The sequence below is a fragment of the Somniosus microcephalus genome, chromosome 5 (assembly GCF_052327205.1).
Source record: "Somniosus microcephalus isolate GS21.2 chromosome 5, FLI_Smic_1.0, whole genome shotgun sequence".
Taxonomy (NCBI): Eukaryota; Metazoa; Chordata; class Chondrichthyes; order Squaliformes; family Somniosidae; genus Somniosus; species Somniosus microcephalus.
In genome coordinates, this window is record NC_140991.1 from 58,181,347 (window position 1) to 58,200,221 (window position 18,875).

General features: G+C 42.7%; 1 protein-coding gene across 3 annotated transcripts in view; it reads left to right on the plus strand.

Annotated features, from left to right (window-relative positions):
• The first annotated feature begins 2,220 nt into the window (after positions 1-2,220).
• arhgap12b (Rho GTPase activating protein 12b) overlaps positions 2,221-18,875 on the plus strand; it is a 248,580-nt gene continuing 231,925 nt past the window's right edge. Inside the window, exons 1-2 of one of the 3 annotated variants that reach the window (XM_085987657.1) lie at positions 2,221-2,581; positions 10,398-11,190. In XM_085987657.1, coding sequence (XP_085843783.1) covers positions 10,465-11,190 — 726 coding nt within the window. In that variant the 5' untranslated portion in view covers positions 2,221-2,581; positions 10,398-10,464. The remainder of the gene's footprint in view (positions 2,582-10,397; positions 11,191-18,875) is intronic. The other 2 variants (XM_085987656.1, XM_085987658.1) reach the window with 2 other exon arrangements.

The window sequence follows — 18,875 nt, forward strand, 5'->3', positions numbered from 1 at the left end:
CCCTAAACCTGTCTGCCTTTCTACCTCTCCATCTTCCTTCAAAAACCTTCTGAAAATGTACCTCTTTGGCCATGCCTTTGGTCAATTCCACTAACTTTGATGGGTGCTTCTGTGAAGTGATTTGGGATGTTTAATTACATTACGGGTACTATATAAATGGAAAAAGAAAATACTGCAGATGCTGGAAATCTGAAATAAAAACAGAAAATGCTGGCGATACTCAGCAGGTCAGGCAACATCTGTGAAGAGACAAACAACGTTTCAGGTCGAAACCTTTCATCAGAACTGGAAAAAAGCAGGAAATGGAACAGATTTTTAAGCAAGTGTAGGGGCTGGGAAAGGGGGGAGGGGATGAAAAAACAAAAGGGAAGGTCTGTGATAGGATAGAAGGCAGGAGAGGTTAAGAGACATTCAAGGCAAAAGGAGATGGTAATGGGACAGGTTAAGAAACAAATGGATGGCTCTAGATGAAGTGTAAATTTATCTGTTCCATTTCCTGCTTTTTTCCAGTTCTGATGAAAGGTCTCGACACACCACAGTAAAATCATTTAAAAATGTGGAGATGAAATTAATCAAATGAAGCTACTTTTAAAAAAAATCATATTTATTAGATCTGTAATAGTGTGGTACATTTCCTGAGTTACTGCTAATATAACAGAATCATTTCCTCTATTGCTGGCTCTGGTTTCATAAGAGCATGTTAGAAACTTTTTTGGGTGATCCCTGATCACTCAGTTGATAAGTATACTTCTTAGACAAGAGGTGGTTGAAGATGGAAGTATCTAGGGAAAAATAAACTTTTTTGATCTTGTTATTTATATACCTAGAGAATTGGAATAATTTCCTTTGGTAATTGGATGTTATAAAGCTTGTCATTTAATAATGATATTTTGATTGCATTTTGTATAGAAGGGTCTAGTGACGGTGGCATAGTGGTTAGCACTGTTGCTTCACAGCGCCAGGGACCCAGGTTCAAATCCAGCCTCAGGTGACTGTCTGTGTGGAGTTTGCACATTTTGCGTGGGTTTCCTCCGGGTGCTCCGGTTTCCTCCCACAGTCCAAAGATGTGTGGGTTAGGTTGACTGGCCATGATAAAAATTGGCCCTTAGTGTTAGGGGGGATTAAATACGCGGGGTTACAGGGATAGGGCTTGGGTGGGATGGCTGTTGGTGTAGGGACTGGGTGCTAGGGTTTGGATGATCAGCCATGATCTCGTTGAATGGCAGAGCAGGCTCAAAGGGCCGAATGGCCTACTCCTGCTCCAATCTTCTATGTTTCTATGTGAATTTGCCACAGTTTTTTGTTCAGAATCGATAGGGTCATTCTCTTTAGTTAGAGCTTCATAAACAAAACTATCAATGTTTCTTGCAGTCTAACTCCAGTTCTATGGCATGTGTTGTATATAATTCTATTCAGGTTGACCTCCTGTAAAAAAGCTGTTCACACTTCAACATCTTGATATATAATGAAAATATTCAACTTGAATGATCCTGCTCTTTACACAAACCTAAATAAAATCAAAATTATTTTACAAACAAGGCATGTAGAGGTGATCTGCTGAATGAAATTACCTAACATGGACATAGGGTTAAATAAAACTCGTTCACTATAGCTCCAATCACGTTTTGATCTTGGGAGCATGCAGTTTACCATTATATCAACTAGGAAAACAGAAGCAAAAATGGTATAAATATCGAATACGGTGCAGATGATGCTGATAAATTGCTTGTGACCCTCTAACAGTTTATGATGCTGTCTCACCCCTTCATCTGCAATACCCTCAAACCTAGAATCGGGGAGTGCACTTTTTTTATTGGATCACACGACCAATTATCGAATGGGACAATCCCGAAATGATGCTGCGAGTGACTCAATAACATTTTAAGGTAATATGGGGTTTTCCATGTAAAAATTCAAGTTACCATGTCGGCATGTTCAGCTTAAAAAGCAAACCCCGCCATGTTAGCTAAATTTTAAAGAGCCGGACGGGGGTCTCTTTAAACTTTCGCGCGACGATATTACCCCATCAAAAGTGTGGTATCAAAAAGTCGGTCACTCGCAGCTTCCAGCCGCGCTGCCTTCCTGCTGCAGCCGCGAGGTGTCGCTGCCAGGTAACCGCCTGGGCCGCGCGCACACACACGCGCGCACCCGCATCCCGAGAGGAGAAGAGGGGGCAGAAAGGGGAGCGGGTGGGGTTGGAGCAGGAGGGTGAACGCATGCGCACGTCGGCGGGACAGCAGAAGGAGGGCAGGGGGTGAACGCATGCGCACGTCGGCGGGACAGCAGAAAGCAGGCAGGCGGGGAGCACATGCGCGTGTCCGCGATACAGCAGGCGGGCGGGGAAGCACATGCGCGCGTCCGCGATACAGCAGGAGGGTGGCGACGGGAACGCGCGCGCCCCAAACGTCACCGAGTGGAAACGAGGCGAAATCTTGTTTGTTCGACGCCAGAAGGCGGCTGAGGAGGGATTAAAACATAATAGAAAATCAAATCTGTAGGGGAGCCGTCAACTCACGGATATTGAAGCAGCTCGCCGGGAATTTAAACCTCCTCCTCCGCCCGCGGCCACCCTCCGGAGCAGGTGCGTGATGGCTATTTTTTATTGCTCAAACTTTTGCTGAGTAAAGTGCCCGTGAGTGAAAAGTTTCTCTCTCTGGTTTGTGTTTCCCTCTCCATAATCATCTAATGTGTGTAAAGCATGAACTGACGGCCTCCCCTTCCTCCCGCGGTGTGTGTGTATGTGGGTGGGGAGGCCGAGACCGGGGCCTTGGTTAAAACCAAGGAGGAAGCGGCAACCACAAGGAAACCTGAGATTGATTCAGCGCCTTCCGCCCGCCCCCTTCATAAATAATAAATTATATAAATAACACACAGAGATCAACAATCGCACCGACTCCGGCTGGCGCGCACTGAACCTCCCACACCCCTCCAACAACCACTCCCATCACCGCCCCCCCCCCCCCAAAACAACGACCCCCCTCACCCCTCCACACGCACACCCAAACACCTCCACACCCCCCCCCCCCCCCCAAAACAACGACCTCCACACACGCACACCCAAACACCACCCCCACTCCCCCCCCCCCCCCCCCCCACACACATCCCCCCCCAACAACGACCCCCTCACCCCTCCACACCCAAACACCACCCCCACTCCCCCCAAACAACGACCCCCTCACCCCTCCACACACGCACACCCAAACACCACCCCCACTCCCCCCACACACATTCCCCCCCAACAACGACCCCTCCACACCAAACACCACCCCCCACTCCCCCCACACACATCTCCCCCCCCCCCCCAACAACGACCCCCTAACCCCTCCACACACGCACACCCAAACACCACCACACCACCCCCACACACGCCCCCCCCAACAACAACCCCCTCACCCCTCCACACACACTTTCACCCCCACCCCCACACGACAAACCCCCCACCCCCACACGACAAACCCCCCACCATCCCACGCGCACCCTCCTCCCCCCGCGCGCACCCTGTACACGTAACACACACACACACACACACACACACACACACACACACACACACACACACACACACACTCTCTCTGACTCTGGGAGTCAGGTTTCAATGTGATGGTTATTGCATTTAAATGTTTTATATCTAAAGGGGGGGATGATGAGTTCATAAACTTTCAGATATTTCTGAAATGCATGCTCATTTCGCTCTCTGCCTCATTTATTATTTCATCACCAGAGCTGAGGGGTTTTTCTTCGCTTTTGTGTATTGCCCCGATATGTGTATTTATTAAAGAAATTATTGATCGCATGAAAAATGTACCATAGTTAATACAGTGCAATGTTGAATTGAGTGACCGTGTGTGTGGCCTATATACACACACTAATTTATATATTGGTTTTAAAAACCTCGCCTGACTAAAACACCTAGAAATGTATTACCGATCAGGAATGAACTGGTCGGCAAGTTACGACATGACACAGAGATGCAACTACAAGATTTTTACTTTGTAGGTTTGTCGTTGAAGCCGTGTCTGTTCCTGTCTTAAACCGTATTTCTAAAGATGTTTGATACACACTAAATGATCTCTTTGTAGACCGGAAATATGAACTGGTTTTAGATTAAATTAAGGAAAGCTTCTGATAATTTAACAAACACGAGGGGAAAAACCTACTTGACCTCATCCTCACCAATCTACTGGTCGCAGCTTCATCTGTCCATGACGGTATTGGTAGCAGTGATCATCACACAGTCATTGTGGAGACAAAGTCCCATCTTGACACTGAGGACATCCTCCATCATGTTGTGTGGCACTACCACCGGGCTAAATGGGATAGATTCAGAACAGATCTAGCAGCTCAAAACTGGGCATCCATGAGGCGCTGTGGGCCATCAGCAGCAGCAGAATTGTATTCCACCACAATCTGTAACCTCATGTCCCGGCATATCCTTCACTCAACCATTACCATCAAGCCAGGGGACCAACCCTGGCTCAATAAGGAGTGTAGAAGAGCATGCCAGGAGCAGCACCAGGCGTACCTAAAAATGAGGTGTCAACCTGGGGAGGCTGCAACACAGGACTACATGCATGCTAAAAAGCGGAAGCAGCATGTAATAGACAGGGCTAAGCGATCCCACAATCAAGGGATCAGATCAAAGCTCTGTAGTCCTGCCACATCCAGTCGTGAATGGTGGTGGACCATTAAACAACTAATGGGAGGAGGAAGCTCCATGAATATCCCCATCCTCAATGATAGCAGAGCCCAGCACGTGAGTGCAAAAGACAAGACTGAAGCATTTGCAATCATCTTCAGCCAGAAGTGCCGAGTGGATGATCCATATTAGCCTCCTTCCGAGGTCCCCACCATCACAGATGCCATTCTTCAGCCAATTCGATTCACGCCATATGATATCAAGAAACGACTGAGCGCACTGGATATGGCAAAGGCTATGGGCCGCAACAATATCCTGGCTGTTGTGCGGAAGACTTGTGCTCCAGAACTAGCTGTGCCTCTAGCCAAGCTGTTCCAGTACAGCTAAAATACTGGCACCTACCCAACAAAGTGGAAAATTGCCCAGGTATGTCCTGTCCACAAAAAACAGGATAAATCTAATCCGGCCAATTACTGTTCCATCAGCCTACTCTCAATCATCAGCAAAGTGAATGGAAGGTGTCATCTACAGTGCTGTCGAGCAACAGTTACTCACCAATAACCTGCTAACCGATGCCCAGTTTGGGTTCCGCCAGGGCCACTTGGCTGCCGGCCTCATTACAGCCTAGGTCCAAACATGGACAAATAGCTGAATTCCAGAAGTGAGGTGACTGCCCTTGACATCAAGGCAGCATTTGACTGAGTGTGGCATCAAGGAGCCCTAGTAAAAATCAATAGGGATTGGGGGAAAATGCTTCACTGGCTAGAGTCATACCTAGCGCAAAGGAAGATGGTTGTGGTTGTTGGAGGTCAATCATGTTTGCCCCAGGACATTGCTGCAGGGATTCCTCAGGGCAGTGTCCTAGGCCCAACCATTTTCAACTGCTTCATCAATGACCTTCCCGCCATCATAAGATCAGAAGTGGGCATGTTCACTGACGACTGCGCAATGTTCAGTTCCATTCGCAATTCTTCAGATAACAAAGGAGTCTCTGCCCGCATGCAGCAAGGTCTGGACAACATCCAGGCTTTGGCTGATAAGTGACCAGCAATATTCACACCACAAGTGCCAGGCAATGACCATCTCCAACAAAAGAGAGCCTAACCACCTCCCCTTGATATTCAATGGCATTACAATCGTTGAATCCCTCCCCAACATCCTGGGGGGTCACTGTTAGTTGGAGACTTAACTGGGCCAGCCACATAAATACTGTGGCTACAAGAGCAGGCCAGAGGCTGCGTATTCTGCAGCGTGTAACTCATTTGCTGACTCCCCAAAGCCTTTCCACCACCTACAAGGCACAAGTAAGGAGTGTGATGGAATACTCGCCACTTGCCTGGATGGATGCAGCTCCAACAACACTCGAGAAGCTCGACATCATCTAGGACAATGCAGCCCGCTTGATCGGCACCCCATCCACCACCTTTAATATTCACACCCTACACCACTGGCACGACGTGGCTGCAGTGTGTACCATCCACAAGATGCACTGCAGCAGCTCGCCAAGGCTTCTTTGACAACACCTCCCAAACCTGCGACCTCTACCATCTAGAAGGACCAGGGCAGCAGGCGCATGGGAACACCACCACCTCCCCAAGTTCCCCTCCAAGTCACACACCATCCTGACTTGGAAATATATCGCCGTTCCTTCATCATTGCTGGGTTGAAATCCTGGAACTCCCTACCTAACAGCACTGTGGGAGTACCTTCACCACACGGACTGCAGTGGTTCAAGGCGGCGGCTCACCACCACCTTCTCGAGGGCAATTAGGGATGGGCAATAAATGCTGGCCTTGCCAGCGACGCCCACATCCTGTGAATTAATTTTAAAAAAAAGGAAATAATTAACTTTTTAAAAGTTAAGAGTCTTTTTCGTACATCTGCGTAATATGCAAGAAAAAAATGTGAATGAGAACTTGCATTTATACAGTGCCTTTCACAACCTCAGGACATCCTAAATCGCTTTATAGCAATGATGAAGTACTTTTGAAGTATAGTCACTTTTGTAATGTAGGAAAACGTGCAGCCAATTTGCGCACAGCAAGTTGCTACAAACAGCAATGAGATAACGACCAGATAATTGGTTTTAGTAATGTAGGTTGAGAGATAAATTTTGACCAGGACACTGATACATAAATCACTAAAAGTAGCGACCCAGGTTAATAAGGCCATTGCATTTTTTAAAAAGCAAACAAAGCACTGGGGTTAATTTCGAGAGGGATAGAATTGAAAAGCAGAGACATTACGTTAAACTTGTATAGAACCTTGGTTAGACCACACTTGGAGTATTGTGAACAGTTCTGGTCTCTATTATAAAAAGGAAATAGAGACACTGGAGAAGGTGCAAAAAAGATTTACTGGAGTGATACATATCAGGGAAGATTGAACAGGCTGGGGTGCTTTTCTCTAGAAAAGAGAAGACAGAGCGGTCACCTGGTAGAGGTCTTTAAGATTATGAAAGGGTTTGATAGGGTAGACATAGAGAAGATGTTTCCATATGCGGGAGAGACCAGACCTGGGGGACATCAATATGAGAGTCACTAAATCCAGTAGGAAATTCGGGAGAAACTTCTTTACCCAGAGAGTGGTTAGAATGTGGAACTCGCTACTTCATGGAGTAGTTGAGGCGATTAGCATAGATGCATTTAAGGGGAAGCTAGACAAACACATGAGGGAGAAAGGAATAGAGGGATATGTTGATTAGATGAAGAAGGGTCGGAGGAGGCTCATGTGGAGCATAAACACCGGCATGGGCCGAATGGCCTGTTTCTGTGCTGTAAATCCTATGCAAGGACACCGGAGAGAACGCCCCTGCTCTTTGAATAATACCATGGGATCTCTTACATTCACCTGAGAAATACAGACCTCCGTTTAACATCTCATTCGAAATATGACACTTACGACAGTGCAACACTCTCAGTTCAGCATTGAAGCGTCAGCCTGGATTATGTGCTCATGTCCCTGGAGTGGGGCTTGAACCCACAACCTTCTGACTCCAAGGCCAGAGTGCTCCCTAATAAAAGGCGCAACTACTGTTATTTAGCATAATGTGGTTGGTAGACCTAAGTTCTAATGCTGGTTCTGCATTGCTTTCTGGCTAGGAAATATAGAGTTATGCGCACAATTATTTGTACAGACTGCTCAGTAACTTTTTAAACTTAATTTGACACTGGTGCAGTTATACTGCAGCTGGTGCAAAGCCAAAGGCAGTTTTGCATTGGTTCCCTAAATTTAATTTGGACAACCTCCCCACAGCTTGTGTCTAACGAGCAGAACCCTCAAATACCGAGCTAGAACGGTAACCTGTAAATATTATAAAGTTATACAGACTATATGTAAGACAGTAACACAATTTAAAAAGCTCAGAAGACACAAACCATGAGTGGTTTATAAAGTCGTTGGAATCCTGAGATGTTGTACCCCTTTAGAAACACATGATAAAAGTTAGTAGTTCTTTACATAGCATTACATAGAATATACGTGGTGTGGCGATGCCGGAGTTGGACTGGGGTGGACAAATGTAAGAAATCACACAACACCAGGTTATAGTCCAACAGCTTTATTTGAAATCACAAGCTTTCGGAGCGCTGCTCCTTCGTCAGGTGAAGTGGAGAGATGCATAAAAACACAGCTTATATAGTCAGAGAATAATGTCAGATGTTTATAGGTAATCTTTCTAACTGCCATTTATCACACCTCGGCAGAGACATAATCAAAGCAATCAAAGGTGTAAATGGTGTCCAAACAGGTCAGTCAGGAAAACATTACATCAAAGAACAATGAGGTGGGGTCACAAGGGGTCAAATGTTGCAGATGCTGGGGTCTGTATGAAAAACAAAAAAACAGACAAAAAAACATTTTTTTTGCTGGAAATCACAGCAGGTCCGGCCGCATCTGTGTGGAGAGAACAAGCCAACGACGACTCAAGTCTGGATGACCCTATGTCAGGTGGGGTTACATGTAGCGTGACATGAACCCAAGATCCCGGTTGAGGCCGTCCTCATGGGTGCGGAACTTGGCTATCAGTTTCTGCTCGACGATTTTGCGTTGTCAAACACTTCAGCAGTCAAGGACATTCAGCCTCTGATCTTCGGGTAAGCATTCTCCAAGGCGGCCTTCGAGACACACGACAACGCAAAATCGTCGAGCAGAAACTGATAGCCAAGTTCCGCACCCATGAGGACGGCCTCAACCAGGATCTTGGGTTCATGTCACACTACATGTAACCCCACCTGACGTAGGGTCACCCAGACTCGAGTCGTCGTTGGCTTGTTCTCTCCACACAGATGCGGCCGGACCTGCTGTGATTTCCAGCAAAAAAAAATGTTTTTTGTCTTTTTTTGTTTTTCATACAGACCCCAGCATCTGCAACATTTGACCCCACCTCATTGTTCTTTGATGTAATGTTTTCCTGACTGACCTGTTTGGACACTATTTACACCTTTGATTGCTGTGATTATCTCTCTGCCGAGGTGTGATAAATGGCAGTTAGAAAGATTACCTGTAAACATCTGACATTATTCTCTGACTATATAAGCTGTGTTTTTATGCATCTCTTCACTTCGCCTGGCGAAGGAGCAGTGCTCCGAAAGCTTGTGATTTCAAATAAAGCTGTTGGACTATAACCTGGTGTTGTGTGATTTCTTACATAGAATATACAGCACAGAAACAGGCCATTCGGCCCAACCAGTCCATGCCAGCGTTTGAATTATCATATTTGGATGAAGTGACTTTGAAGTAAGTGGAATAGACTGTGTTGTTCATTACACAGCATAACACTCCTGCACTTCTGGAATGGTGTTTTATCTGATTTACTGTGAGCAATGTCATGAGATCTGCTATTTTATAGATATTATACAATAGCACCTGAAAATCTTAACCCTGTTGTACTTAGCTTGGGAAGTCTATGCATGTTTTTTAGAATTCTGCTTCAGTATCTTTAGTTTTTGTAATTCTTTTCAGAAGCTGTTTGTTTTGTTTCTGAAAACTGCAATTTTATTTAACTGTTGTCATCAATTCACCCTGCAGCTTTTTTTTTTGTTGCTGTTATGTTTTTGACAACTCAATAATCTGACTTTTAGCATTGTCTAATTTTTTTTATAATGCGTTTTTTCTGCTTAAATTACCTTTTTATTCTTGTCTTGCTTTGTTTTCTAAATCTGTCTCGATAATCTGTTTGAGTTGCATATATAGTATATCAGTTGATTATTATGTGGTGGAAATTTGTTGTAGCAAAAATGATTTAATTAAAAGAGCCTACAGTAATTCAGAGATCAGATTTAATTCTGACTAAAGCAGTAATTTTAAGATTGTATGAGAAAACTGTGATATTGTGGCGGAGACCACATAGGGACAGTAACACAATTCAATTCACTATGTTTAGCCAATGTTGTTATCGCTCCACGTTATGTACGGAACTTGGTTGGGTTATCGGGGCAGGGTCCCTTTAAGAGTCGTCGATTGTGTGATGACGTCATAGCCCTGCGATGAGGCCGAGTCCCTCAGCCCATGTGGAGAGTTAATAAAGCTAACACGCGTTTTTCTTTGCTGCTACGAAAGTCCCGCAGTCTGTTGATTTCCAGCGACTCCTACAATATGCAAGTTCATTGGTTTTAAGTCATCTAAAAATTGCAAAAATGTACAGTGATATAGGCTTGCAATAAATATTTACAATGATATCCGAGTTCTACAATGATCTTAATATTGAGGATAAACAAGCAATATTTACTAGTGTGTGTTTGTGTTTTTTCCCCATCTTTAGTGAAACATTGGAAACAAATCATGTGGATTACTGCCAGCTTCAAAAGGTGAACAATCGTTTCTTTGAGATGGCTGAGAAAGACGGAAAACCAGATGTACCTATTGTTCCAGGACAGGTCTATATTGAGGTGGAGTATGATTATGAGTACGAGGCAAAAGATAGAAAGATTTCAATAAAGCAAGGAGAAAGGTATATTTTGTTGAAGAAGACAAATAGTGATTGGTGGCAGGTTAAGAAGGAAGATAGCTCAAAGCCTTTTTATCTTCCAGCACAGTATGTTAAAGAACTACCTCGGAAGGCATTAATGCCACCAGTGAAACACGTACCCAGTTCTGTTAAAGTCAAATCTGCTAGTTTAAATGCAGATGCCAAGCTACTGCAGGTGTCCACTGAAAATCTTTCCAAACCACTAGATTACTCCAGCTCTTTCAAATCCTCTATGGGACAGTCGCAAGCCCAGACTTCTGCACAGAACCAGACCACGAGCCAAACACAGAACCAGGACAAGGCTTGTGTTCAAGGGATGGTCCATTTGCATTCTGGAGTCCAAAGTAGTGCCAAAGCTAGTAACCAGAGTCAAGGACCTGGAGAGAGTGAATCACAGTATTTAAAAGTTACAAGTCCGAACCGCATCCCAGGACAGCCACAGGATTTTGAACCCCTGGATGTAGAGAAAATGAAGAACTTGGTTCTTGAACATTCAGGTGAATGGGTTCCAGAGAGTTCAGAAAGGCATCATCAAGACTCTGAATCTGGAGATGAACATAGTAGCAGTTCCACGGAACAGTTGCAGGTAGGAATTCCATATTACTGCATAGAAGATTATGGTCATTTTGCTCTTTAAAAAAAAAAAGGAATAGAAATGTATTGCCTCATTGTTCTTATTGAGGCTTGTACCTTCTACAAACCTTTTCTGGAATTTTTAGTTACACTTATTTTCTGTTAAGCTGATCTGTTTTTATCTCTGCCTCTGATTGATTAAAACAAATCTGTGTTTTTGACGGAAAATCAAATTATGGTAAAAGTCGTCACTTCACTATGATGTATTGTCTGCTATAACTATGGTGGCCCCTACATAGCAACCCTATTTTGCAACTTCCTCAATCACTAAATGTCCAAGTAATAATACTGAATGTTTCCATTGTCATTTGAATTATGGTTCCTAAAATTAGAAGTGAAGTTGTTTCAAGGTTCCTGAAACAATAGTACAACATGGTGGTTGCTTGACAGAATAGCAACATTTCAAATGAATACAGGTTTGCTAATAAATATATAATAAGTGCTGGTGGAACTGATTTGATCAATCAATGAATATATTCTGATGTTGGTTCATGGTCATTGGACTGCAAGAATATTCCAGAAAGGTACTTTAGGATTTTTTTTCACAATCTCCTTCTGAAAACTAACAATTATAAGGCTGAAGTAATGCAGATTCTGTCATGTTGGTGGTCCAGTGATTTTTACTGTGACTTGCTATAGTGATTTTGTCTCATACTGTTCCAGTGATATGATAATTATGTTCGTTCATTGTGTAGATTAATTTAAGATACTAAGAGTTTACTTAAAATTTGAGAAGAAAATCATTCAGAGCAGATGTGTATATCAGTACTTGTGAGTCCTTGGTTTAAATTGATTATTGGGCTAGCTTGGTACCACTAAGCTTTAGAGCACTGAGTGGGGAATGAGCGCATACTGGATCCCTAAGTCACACTATTTCCAATTTGATATTTTTGAGCAGAGGCTGCAGCATCTCCTAGAGTAGTGAAAGAAAATTAGAGGGGTAGAGTCATGTGCAGGGCTATTGTTTTGCAGTGACTGAATAAGTCAAATTCCATTTTTATTGTGTGGCATTCTAAAACTTCTACTGGTGTATAGGCATCATATTCTGCATTCTCTGCTGGTTTGCAGTGACTAAGTCAGATTCCATTTTTATTAAATGGGATTATGGGATATTCTGGATTTGGTTGTCATATTCTGTGATTGGTCCATTTTTCTATGAAAAGCTCAAAATTGTGTTCTTGGTGATGCATATTGATCTTTAGTGCCTCCTGGGAGTGAAACTATACAGACTTAAGGCATCCATATCAAGTTCCTCACTGTGATTGGAGGGATTAAATCATTTCAAATTCAGGATTTGGATGCACAAATGGCAACTCTTCCAGTTGTCTTTCCTCAAATAGACCACTATGCATTGATTGCATAGTTCGGTTAATATAAAGAAAGTAAATGCAGCTTAAGTTAGTGTTCTAATTTTTCCTGAAAATAACTTGTAGGTTTCCTGGGCATAGAAAATATAATGGCCTGAATTTTGAGGTTAGCGGCGAATGAACGATACCAGCCATTTATTACACTTGCACTTGCCCACAGATTTTCTATGGTCTTTTGCCCTGGAACTTGTGGTTATTAGAAATCAAAATCAATCTACAGGGCATCGGGACCTGTGTGAACAGGGCAAGCAAACGGTGTGCCTCCTTAACCAATCAGATTGGAGAATCCTTACTGAACAGAGCAGAGTCCAAACCAGGAAGTGTAAATTAGAAAAGTTAATTCAATATTAAATTATGTACAGAAAGTGAAATAGAGATGGAAAGAAAGATGGGATTGAGAGAGAGAGAGAGAGAAAAGAGACAGATAAGAAAAGTAAAAAGTTTTATTTTTAAATTTTTTAAAATCTCCAACAATAATCAAAATCTGAAAAAATGAGACTCCGCACTTGTAAAACTTAATTTTCCGTGCTAGAGAGATTGTTTGACAGTAATTAAGACTTATCACGCCATTAAAAATTCACTTACACTTAAATAGACAAGCCCTAACTGTTTCTGCCATGGTTAGTGCGTATCTATCACATAAATACCCCAACTTCACGTTGTTGCATGTACTTGTATGCCGAGTCTCTCGACGTGATACCAGTATAGCGAAGCTTCTGGAGGAGCAGGGCAACTTGGACAGCAACTTCCTGATTTCCGCATTTAATTGTACATGTGCGGGCGTTGGAAGTTGCTGTCCGACTTACTCCTTTAACGGTGAGCGCTGATTGCCTCATTGTTATTTCTATCGCAGAATAATGTAAAAGTTACCATTAAACAGAATTCTTGAGAAGATGTCTTTGTTGATGGACACTAAGTGTAACTGAGCCATATCGACCATGGTATCGTGGGTCTGCTGAGTTAGCTAATCACATGTGGCATGCTACAAGTTGCTTCAACACCTGGGAAAGGGAGCGGAAAATTAGTCAGGATTCCTGTTCCATTGGCTCATGTTGGAAACTGTGGATGTAGTTGATGGCAAAATATGGAATCTTGTAATTAAATGTGTTTGGATGTGTATGGACATACAGTATATAAATGTGCATATATGTGTGTGTGCGTGTATGTGTATATTTTATAAATCTTTATCCTTTTCACAATACTGTCGTTCTTCAAAATAACTGGCTATTCCCTGATTCAGTTGAAAATAGAGGTACCATTAAGTAAGTCAAAAAAATGTATGCAAATCTGAACTGTATTATTTGATACTGTTGTCTGCCTTGATGCTAGTTGCCAGGAACAAGGATGTCTTGCTGCAGTTGTACAGGGCCTTGGTGAGACCACACCTTGAGTATTGTGTGCAGTTTTGGTCGCCTTATCTGAGGAAGGATGTTCTTGCCATGGAGGGAGTTCAGCGAAGATTCACCAGGCTGATACCTGGGATGGCAGGAATGACGTATGAGGAGCGATTGGGTCGATTGGGCTTATACTCGCTGGAGTTTAGAAGAATGAGAGGACTGGACAGACTAGATGCAGGAAGGATGTTCCCGATGGTCGGGGAGTCCAGAACCAGGGGTCACAGTCTAAGGATAAGGGGTAAGCCATTTAGGACAGAAATGAGGAGGAATTTCTTCACCCAGAGAGTGGTGAACCTGTGGAATTCTCTACCACAGAAGGCAGTAGAGGCCAATTCATTAAATATATTCAAGAAGGAGTTGGATATATTTCTTAAGGCTAAGGGGATCAAGGGATGTGGGGAGAAAGCAGGGACAGGGTACTGAATTTGAATGATCAGCCATGATCTCATTGAATGGCGGAGCAGGCTCGAGGGGCCGAATGTCCTACTCCTGTCTTCTATGTTTTGGCACATTCATAGAGCAGTGGGAAGTTAAAGGAATTGTACATATGTCATAGACAAAAAAATGAGCTGCTACTGCAGGTACAGATTTGTGTATTAAAGCTCTTAAGTCTATTTTTTTGCTTTCACTAAAATGATAACTACAGGAAACTTCGCGATATCCGGCACCGACGGGACCGGCGTGATGCCGATCTATGAAAACTTCCGGACAGACCAGCGCTAATGTTGAAGGATATGGAGGTTTTCATCTCCGTATCTGACAACAAACACTGTTACTTAGCAACAGCTTGTAAACAGTTGACCCGTACCTTGGAAGCGTCTCTGTAGCTTAGCAACAGCTCAGAGAGGCTTTCCAGAGACTGACTGATTTTTAAAAAATGCTAGGAGAAGAAAAAAAAAAAAAAACCTAACAAAACAGCTGCTGATTTCTGCCGTTAGATCGAGGTTTCCGGACATACAACTTCCGGATAAACCAAAGTTTCCTGTATCAAGTAACACTACTGGCTGGTCATGGTAGTGGACTTAATCTGCCCATCATTGCTTTCATATAAATAATTTTGGGAAAGCAGTGTTTTTCAAATATTAGCACAGCCCCATAGGAACAGAGTAGAGGACTATTTAAATGCATAATGCAGTAATTTTCAATTGTCAATTTTAAAATTAATTTTATAGTAATTTGAAGTTTATTGCCCTACTTGAGGAATAAGTTTGGAGTAGTTGGTGCAATAAATGGTGTGATAGGTTGGTAGACATTAAATAACTCATCATTTTGTCATTTTAGAATTTATTTTGCCATGTCCTGATTTTACATTTTTCCCTCATCTTCTCTCTACATCATTTCCTACTGCTGAGAGCAGGCTCTGGCCATGTCAGCTTCCCAAGGTGACTTACCCACATTCCTTGTAGGGAGGTGCCTGTGGTGCACTCATACAGTCCTTCTGGCTGAGGTTAAAAAGGTTGGCATATGGTTGAGATTAAAACCGTGGCATATGGGAGATCATGGGCTTAAAGCTACATTCTAACACTTCATGATTTAATTTGTTGGATGATGAACTGCCTGCAGTCATTTGAATCTTAAATATTACAACTAAATTTTACTTTCTGTAGCATTTTCTCTTTTCAAGTACATTTAATTTCAAACAGTAGCAACATTAACAAAAGTAAAGTTTATCAGGATTTTCCTCCACTTTGTGAGAAATACTGAGAGTACAATTTGCCTTTATGGTATCTTCTTTGACTGATAGATACAGACCATTTATTTTGTTTATTAGTCTTGCAAATGCCTTTTCCCACCAATAGAAGATAAGATTATATGTAAGTTGAATTCAGGATATTCTACCTTGGTGAGGTATTTCATCTAGCTACGAATTGGCAAAATAGTAAATGTAATGTTAACAACATAAAGTGCACAGTAATTTCAATTGCCTCAGGCTGAAGAAACTTTTTTCAAGTCAAATGTGAAATCGTAATTTCATTTTCTATCTCACTTAAAGGTTTGTACACTGTAAAGCTAGAAAGTAGTTGTCCTGTTCAGGATTGTAGTTTAGCTTTCTAATGAGTTAAGAACATAAGAACATAAGAAATAGGAGCAGGAGTAGGCCAATCGGCCCCTCGAGCCTGCTCCGCCATTCAATAAGATCATGGCTGATCTGATCCTAACCGCCAATCCACTATCACAGAACCATCTCCTGAATCTAACAGAATTAGACACCGAAATAGGAGCAGGATCAGGCTACACGGCCCCTGGGCCCGCTCCGCTACCCACAGGGCCATGACCAATCTGAACCTAGACTCATGTCCAAATTCCTGCCCGCTCCCCGTAACCCTTAATTCCCTTTACTTCTAGGAAACTGTCTATTTCTGTTTTAAATTTATGTAATGATGTAGCTTCTACAGCTTTTTGGGGCAGCATATTCCATGGACCTACCACCCTCTGAGTGAAGTAGTTCCTCCTCATCTCAGTTTTGAAAGAGTAGCCCCTTATTCTAAGACTATGCCCCCTAGTTCTAGTTTCACCCATCATCGGGAACATCCTCCCCGCATCCACCCGATCCAACCCCTTCACAATCTTATATGTTTCAATAAGATCGCCTCTCATTCTTCTGAACTCCAATGAGTAGAGTCCCAATCTACTCAACCTCTCCTCATATGTCCATCCCCTCATCCCCGGGATTAACCGAGTGAACCTTCTTTGTACTGACTCGAGAGCAAGCATGTCCTTTCTTAAGTATGGACACCAAAACTGTACGCAGTATTCCAGGTGCGGTCTCACCAATACCTTGTACAACTGAAGCAATACCTCCCTATTTTTATATTCTATCCCCCTAGCAATGAAAGCCAACATTCCATTGGCCTTCTTAATCACTTGCTGCACCTGCATACTAACCTTTTGAGTTTCGTGCACCAGGACCCCAGATCCCTTTGTACTTCAGTACTTTCCAGTTTCTTGCCATTAAGATAATAACTTGCTCTACGATTTTTCCTGCCAAAGTGCGTAACCTCACACTTTCCAGTATTGTATTCCATCTGCCAAATCTCTGCCCACTTACTTAGCCTGTCTATGTCCCCTTGCAGGTTTTTTATGTACTCCTCACTCACTACTTTCCCTCCCATCTTAGTATCATCTGCAAACTTTGATATGTTACACTCGGCCCCCTCCTCCAAATCGTTAATATAGATTGTAAAGAGTTGGGGACCCAGCACTGATCCCTGCGGAACACCACTTGTTACTGATTGCCAGTCTGAGAATGAACCATTTATCCCAACTCTCTGCCTTCTGTTAGATAGCCAATCCTCTATCCATGCCAGAATATTGCCCCCAATCCTGTGATTTTTTATCTTAAGCAATAATCTTTTGTGTGGCACCTTGTCAAATGCCTTTTGGAAGTCTAAATACACTACGTCCACTGGTTCCCCTTTATCCACCCTATATGTTACTTCCTCAAAACCATGCTGACTTTGTCCTATTAAATTATGATTATCCAAATGTCCTGTTACTGTCTCCTTAATAATGGACTCCAAAATTTTACCTACCACAGATGTTAGGCTAACCGGTATATAGTTTCCAGCCTTCTGTCTACTGCCCTTTTTAAATAAGGGTGTTACATTAGCAGTTTTCCAGTCTGCCGGGACCTTTGCCGAGTCCAGGGAGTTTTGGAAAATTATTACCAATGCATCCACAATCCCTACCGCCACTTCCCTCAAGACCCTAGGATGTAAGCCATCAGGTCCAGGTGATTTATCCGCCTTGAGTCCCATTATTTTACCGAGTACCACTTCCTTAGTGATTTTGATCGTGTTTAGCTCCTCCCCCCCCTTTAGCCCCCTGTTTGTCCAGTGTTGGGATATTCTTAGTGTCTTCTGCTGTAAAGACTGATATAAAATATTCATTGTGTTTTTGCCATCTCCATATTTCCCACCATTAATTTCCCGGTCTCATCCTCTAAGGGACCAACATTTACTTTAGCCACCCTTTTTCTTTTTATATAACTATAAAAACTCTTACTATCTGTTTTTATATTTTTTGCTAATTTACTTTCATAATCTATCTTCCCTTTCTTAATCAATCTTTTTGTTATTTTTTGCTGTCTTTTAAAGTTTTCCCAATCCTCTATCCTCCCACTAGATTTGGCTACCTTATATGCCCTTGTTTTTATTCGAATACTATCCTTAATTTCTTTACTTAGCCACGGATGGCTGTCTTTTCTTTTACACCCTTTTCTTCTCAGTGGAATATATATTTTTTGGAAGTTGTAAAATAACTCCTTAAATGTACACCACTGATTTTCCCAATCCACTCTACTCAATTCCGCTCTCATACCTTCATAGTCTCCTTTATTCAAGCTTAGCACGCTTGTTTGAGATCCAACCTTCTCACCCACTAAGTTTAAAAATAGGATCCCCTGATCGCTCAGAAAATTTATCTACTGGCAGCTGAGCTACACAGACTGATTTGTGTGAAATTAATTGATCTCAGTAGGGATGTTACAATTAGCCTCGGTGCCCTTGGTTAGGGAAGGGAAAAATCAGGCAGGGAATTCTCGCTCTGGACTGCAGTAACCCTTGGAAGTGCATGTGTGTATGAGTGTTCGTAAGGATAGGACCAAGCTCAGGACAGGAATGGCTTCTTTCTGTGCTGTGATGCCCGTTGCAGTTCAATAGCTTGCCAACGTTCAACACGAAGGCTCAGAAATAATGGGTGAGCTACTGGAGGTTTGTAGAACTGTACTCCAGCAATATCCTTAAACTATTTAGTATTTGCTCATGAGTTGGGGAGTTAACACAATTTAAATTTACTATATCAAATTTAAAATTTTGTGAAATATTTTGATTTGCCTATCTTGTGGTTCCTTTTTAATGTCTTTTAGACCAATG